General features: G+C 29.8%; 1 protein-coding gene across 1 annotated transcript; it reads right to left on the reverse strand.

Annotated features, from left to right (window-relative positions):
* Positions 1 to 2,473: 2,473 nt before the first annotated feature.
* On the reverse strand, positions 2,474 to 3,233 carry LOC149556269 (uncharacterized). Its single transcript, XM_089785836.1, has one exon. The coding sequence runs from the start codon at positions 3,139 to 3,141 to the stop codon at positions 2,653 to 2,655; it is 489 nt and encodes a 162-aa protein (XP_089641962.1). The 5' UTR covers positions 3,142 to 3,233; the 3' UTR covers positions 2,474 to 2,652.
* Positions 3,234 to 6,962: the final 3,729 nt, after the last annotated feature.

Below are 6,962 nucleotides of genomic sequence, written 5' to 3' on the forward strand. Positions count from 1 at the left end.
TTTACTGATGGAAACTTACAGCTCAAGATTAGTTTTTTGTGTTTAGTGAGGAACTAATGGAAAATGTTGAAGTGTCTTTTAAAATGGAAATGTCCATATCATTTTTCTGTATATATACAACTAAGCTAGTGTTTATATCAAGGATGCCTATGGCCCATGGGATATAATGTAATATGAAGAGAGAGGTAAAAGAGAGAATGATATGTTATTATAAGGACAAGTAAATTTGAGGGGTAGTATTAATGATATAAAAAAACATTAAGCAAAATTGTAAAATAGTAGCTAGTAAAACATAGTGTAAGCGTTTAAAAAATAACATTTTACAATTGTAAAAAATAAACATAAATGTAAAACTAATAAGAAATATATATATAAACATCAATGTAAAACTAATAATAAATATATTTAAAATAAGAAATATAAAATATTTAATTCTATATTTGATTAAAATATCTAAATTATACAATTTAAAAAACATTTAACTCTATAAATTCACATGACTTCTTCTCCATACACTATCTTAAATAATAAATGTATTTAAAATAAGAAATATAAAACATTTAACTCTACATTTGATTAAATTATCTATATTTGAATAACATTTTACAAATTGCATAAAATAAACATCAATATAAAACTAATAATAAATATATTTAAAATAAGAATATAAAACATTTAACTATATATTTGCACTTGGTAAAGAAAATAGATAGGGATATAAATAACAATAAAAATTATATTATATGAATGAACCAATGATTTCTACAAATTCAATTATAATTTGAAATATTTAATTTTTGAAAATAAATTGTTGATTACTTTATTCAAACTACCAAAATTTGTAGTAAGTTTGAGAGGTAGTATTAAGAAAAAATTGTAAAATAGTAACAAGTAAAACAATGTAAACTTAAAAAAATAACATTTTACAATTGGCAAAAATAAACAATTTAAAATAAGAAATATAAAATATTTAACTTTATATTTGAAATTGTGATAATTAATATTGATTAGACATTCATTTATTAAAATATCTAAATTATACAACTTTAAAAACATTTTTTCATTGGACTTTTTCATAAACTATCTTTAGCTAATAAATGTATTTAAAATAAAAAATATAAAACATTTAACTCTATGTTTGATTAAAATATCTATATTTAAATAACACTTCACAAATTACAAAAACTAAACATCAATGTAAAATTAATAATAAAAATATTTAAAATATAAAATATAAAACATTTAATTCCATATTTGACCCTGATAAGAAAAAAAAAGAAAAAGATAATTAATATTTGATTAGACATTCATTTGACAGGTAGAAGATAAAAATTATTATTTTTAAGATAATCTATTTGTTACAAATGTAGAAAAGATAAAATTGTAATTAATACATTTATTAATAGAATTGTTAGAAATTATTTGTATTTTTGTTAAAAATTAAATTTTTTATTGTCTTTTGTTATCATGAACCAATACAATTTTCAAAAAATTATATTTTTAAATTTCAAAAAAATATACAAATTAATATAACTTTTGCAAACATTAGTAAATCTATATGTACCTAATATGGAATCACATGATTGCATTCATTTCCTACCAATAGAAAGAACTTAAAAACACACAAAAAAATGATCAATAAATTTGGTGGATAAAATATGGGTTATGACAATAAATGTATGTACCTTTAACATTAAAAATATAGTTTTTCCCCTCTCGACTATGACAATAAATATATGTACCTTAGACATTAAGAAAGGAGTGCACCGTTGATATTTTAGAAGTGGGGAGCTGTGTTAGCATTTTCACAATATACGAAACTAATTATAAAATTGACGAAGTGCAGTTAAACAATGAGCCCAAATGTATATACCTCAGGCATTGAGGAAGGGATACTACAGCGTTGAACACTTCTTATTGTTATTATTATTATTAATTAATATTACGCTATAAGATTTGGCATAATAATCTGGTGTATAATGCTCTCGAAGACTGCCAAAATGAAGCTTTAACTGATATTTTAGAGAGCAAATTTCCACTATCTATAGATATTCTTAAGTGTTGGTTCTAGATTCTATTGTCAAAAGAATTCCATCATCATCAGAATGAAAGATAAATAACATATCATCAGAATGAAAGATAAATAACATAGTTTCTAACCGCGTACAAAGATTGCTAAAATGAAGCTTAGACTGATATTTATCCCACAATGGCTTCTAACGTTACTACAGTGGCATTATCATTACACCAATTGTAACATTTTATGTTTTCTCGATCAAAAACCCATAATCAGAGCACTACACCAATAGCAACATATAATGTTATATGGATGCATTGACGGCACACCTGACACCTAAAATTAGGTTAACACATTAACTTCTACTCTTAAACCTCAAAACGACATTTTCGACAATACTCAAAACAGCATTGGAAGGCTTCAATCAAAACACATTCATAAAACATAACTTGAATCTTATAACAGACACCAAGCAATGGATCTTGATCACAGAAAGCAAAACCCTTGCATATATTAATAGAAAACAGTGGAAGAGCAAACCACCAAGGCTCCTCAGACAATGAAACATAGTAGGAAAAAGTAAGAAGACCCAAATGACCATAACATTGAAGAGAAGTAGAACATCAATGTTATCTCTACGAAAGAGTATTGAAAAGCTCGGCAGGAAAAGCCTCCTCCAGATTGCCATAGGCCTTGAAGTGGATCTTCTTCACACGGGTTCTTTTACTCTCATTATTATCTCCTCCTTCCTCCTCCTCATCATCATCCACAACAATCTCCTTGATGGGAAGCATGATGGGCATGTACTTCCTTCTCGCCTTCACTCCCTTGACTTCCTTCATCTTGTTCTTCTCCAGCTTGCATGAGATCTCTGGTCCATATGAAACATAACTGTTTGCCCGCTTGAAGAAATGCTTCACCGGATTCTTCTGCTTCAACCAGATGTCTCTCGTTTCTTCAATCCCACCTCCTTCTTCAACATGGCTTTGCAGAGGCATCAGAATACCTCTTGGAATTCCCCATGTCTCTAGAAGATCAAGACCCCTGTTAAGGGCTGCATCGCCCTTCTCTATGATTGCATCTGGACGTTTACTCAGAGTATCTCCCACAGACATTGTTGTCATTGATCTATACACCCACGAGAGATTATGAAACAATATACCCAGACAGAACTCTATCTGGTGGGACGGACCATTAAGCAACACCCAATGACAATATGTATGGGCACTTAGACTGCTATTTGTAGTATGAATTGAAGACTCTCATCTGATTTGAAGTAACAGTAATGGTGGCCTGTACCTAATCATATTTACATACCCATCTACCCAGATGGGCCTCGTTGAATCGAAGTTAATATGTCCATTCATTGTTCATCTGTAAAAATGAATGTTTGAAGATTACTAAAGCTGGTTCCCTGTCATCTCGTGATTAATAAAGTCATAAATAAGTGCGGCTGTTTAACTAGAGAAAGAACAGATCGAGTGAAAAAATATCGTCAAGGCCTCTTCTTTTGAGCAACATTCAGTATGGTTTGGTTAGAACAGTTTGAAAAGAGTAATCAGGTCCATGGGATTAGTTGATTTGTGTCGTGGACTTGATGAAGTTGGTGGTTGACAATTAAGAGACTTACCTGTCGAATAGAGTGGGTTGGATAAAATTCATAGTTTCATTTATCTTTTTATAATAAGAAAAATAAATTAAAGTTGTTAGATTTTAACAATTTATAGGAATGTTGTTTTTTTTTGTTGATGTAGGGAAATGACCAAGTTTGGGCTATGTTAAAAGGTCAAATTATCGTTCATAAGAAGATCCAAAAAATGATAGACTAATAATCGATCACACATTTACTAGTAGTTGATCATTTTTTAGCTTTAATGGTTGCCAATTGGTCCATTTGTGCAAAAAGTACTATTTGTTTGGCAAGCGATTATTGGGAGGCGAACATAATGGGTTCCAAAGTCTAATTATTGCTCATAAGAAGACCTGAAAAAGGATAGCACATGTACTAATAGTCGATCACACATCTACTAGTAGTTGATCATTTCTTAGCTTTATTGGTTGTTGATTGGTCCATTTGTGCAAAAAGTACTATTTTTTGGTGAGTGGCTATTGGGAGGTGAACATAATGGATTCCAAAGTCTAATTATTGCTCATAAGAAGACCTAAAAAAGGATAGCACATGTATTAATAGTCAATCACATATCTACTAGTTCTTGATCATTTTTAGCTTTATTGGTTGCTAATTGGTCCATTTGTCCAAAAAGTACTATTTGTTTGGTGAGCGGCTATTGGGAGGTGAACATAATGGGTTGCAGGGAAACATTTTAAATGACACTTTTAGACCACCTCGTACTCTACGAGTTCTACAGAGAGCTTTGTAAATCTGAGAAAGCCGAAGGGATAGCTTTAAGCTCTTCACTCACCTACAGAGGTTCACCAAAAAAATTGGCGAATTTCGACATGCGGATTAGGAATTGTAGGTGTGTGAAGTTAGCCTAGGCAGCTACTAGGTTGTTTCCCCTATCATCAATATGCAAAAGAAAATCAAGAGAGAGAACATTTACAAATACCATTCTTTCTTATTATTTCTTAGAAATATATATGGTTACCAGACCTATGCTACAAAATAATTTATAAGAACATGCAATCATCATTTAAACTAGAGGAAACAAAGATTTTCTCATGTGTTAGTTAAGTTATGGAAGTAAAAATAAACAGTTGATTAAATAAATTAACAAGGTTACATAATGATCACTATAAACATATTTCCACAATCTATAGATGTCAATAACATTTCTTGTTTTTGTATTTGGTTGTGTTTTTAATTTTTTAATTGATGTTTTAGGTGACACTACATGAACCAACAACTCCTTTATCTTTCTATTTCATCCTGACGATGGTTCACTAAGTGTGACATTGGATGTCGATTAAAAAAATTTAAACACAATCAAATTTAGAAACAATAAATGTTATAAATAATGATGGCTAGAGAGTGAGAAGTCTGGTAATTTATAATGGTTATTTTAAGAGAGGATATGTATTGATTGATTTTTTTAATTGACATTCAATGATTGAAATGAAGAGTTTAGAATTGTTTGTATTTTGCGATAAGGAATAAGATGTAATAGTTTGATATCTTTCAAGATCGAGAAATTATGTTTTTCTCCATCTAGAGTGAACTCAAGACATAATACTTGTGATGTTTGGTATATATGTACTTGTTCACTTACTTGATTTGCATTTGTACCATCTCCTTTTTTATATACTTATGGATGGGAAATAGTTAAGAATGTTGTAGGAGGATTGTAGCTACTATCAAAAGTAGACACCTTCTTATAGATCAATGCCCAAAATGTTAGGATAAACCACGGACAGAAATAAAAAGCTACATGCAAATATAACCAATAACAAAAAATAATAGAACACACAGAAATGAACACAAGGCACCAAGATTTAACGTGGTTCACCCAATCCCTAGGCTACGTCCACCAAACAGCAAGTCTGATCTTATTACAATCCAGTGATTACAACTTGATTACAATCTGTAATCCCTTACATCTCAATACTGCCGCAAGAACCAATTTCGTATCACAACATTATGAAAAATACCCAACCCTAAGCCCTTTTATACAAGTATTAAACCGCTTTAGGGTTATAACATGTCGGCCATATGTCGGCCATAATATGTCAGCTACCATGTCGGCTACCACTATTTATGAAGTATGTACAGTACTTTCCTGATCAGTCACCACAATCTAACACAAAAGACTTGAGGAAATGATTGTAAACAACACTCTCCATTCATGCTAATATTCATAATATGATCATGTGGATCTTATTGGAATGATTTGTTCAAATCTACAAGCCCATGGATCATTTATAACCTTGGAAAATATGTGTATTGATGCATAGAACATTTATTATACAAATGAATATACTGAACCATTATAGAAATGATAATGATGCCCCAAAAAAATATTAAAAGATAACTTGATAAGTGCCCTCATCATAAAATTGACAAAACGTGTGCTAAATAAAGCCTAATCCAACAAAATATAAAAATAAATACTAAGTTTAGCTTAATCAAATAAAGTTAAAAAAGATCTAATCAAGTAACTAATTAGGCAATTATCCTAATTATTTTAATGCCCTTCCTTAAGATTAAATTAGGAAGAGGATAAAATCCTAAATATGGGTGCATGAATGGATGGGTATTGGCAACAAGGTCTAGTTAGATACCCACATACAAACCAATACAATCTCTCATATCAAGGGAAAATGAGAAAACCACATGGGAAAAAGTTTGTCCTTAAACGAGGAAAGTAAAATAATTGCACTAATGAGAGAAGGAAATAAGGAGGACTTGATGTGACCCCCTCTTGAAATAAGGAGGACTTGATGTGACCCCCTCTTGAACTACTTCTATGACAATATTATGATAAGTGTCCACTACAAGAGAAAGATAAAATGTTTGAAAAAACTTCATAAAGGCTTCCTCATTTTGAAAAACATTTATTATGGTTTTCTTGAAAATTAAATAGAATAGTTAGAAAGTAGTAATCTAGTCATTGAAGATTAGTTGATTTGTGTAAGTAGATGGAAGTATTAAATGAAGTTAGTGCATGATAATAAAAAGACTTACATATCAGATAGTGTAGGTTAGGTAGATTTCTTGATTTTACTTATACTTTAAAATTATGTATGCTTTTATATTGGATTAAGTTAGAAAATATTTAAATATAGAAAAAAAGAATAAAAACAATCATCTATTTCTTCTCTTTATAGAGAAGCATCTTAATTTGCAATACTAGACATGATACATTTAATACTTCCAAGATTTTTGTAAGAACATGTTTTTTCTTTGAATTTTTGTTTAAAATCATCATTCAATTAAACAATTAAAGCCTATTATTACAAACAACATGCGAACAATATGCATAAACTC

This window comes from Cupressus sempervirens, chromosome 5 (genome assembly GCF_028749045.1).
Source record: "Cupressus sempervirens isolate cs-2001-9-10 chromosome 5, ASM2874904v1, whole genome shotgun sequence".
Lineage (NCBI taxonomy): Eukaryota > Viridiplantae > Streptophyta > Pinopsida > Cupressales > Cupressaceae > Cupressus > Cupressus sempervirens.

Coding starts and splice junctions, on each gene's coding strand:
- LOC149556269 (XM_089785836.1), bottom strand. CDS start 3,141: ATGACAACAATGTCTGTGGGAGATACTCTGAGTAAACGTCCAGATGCA.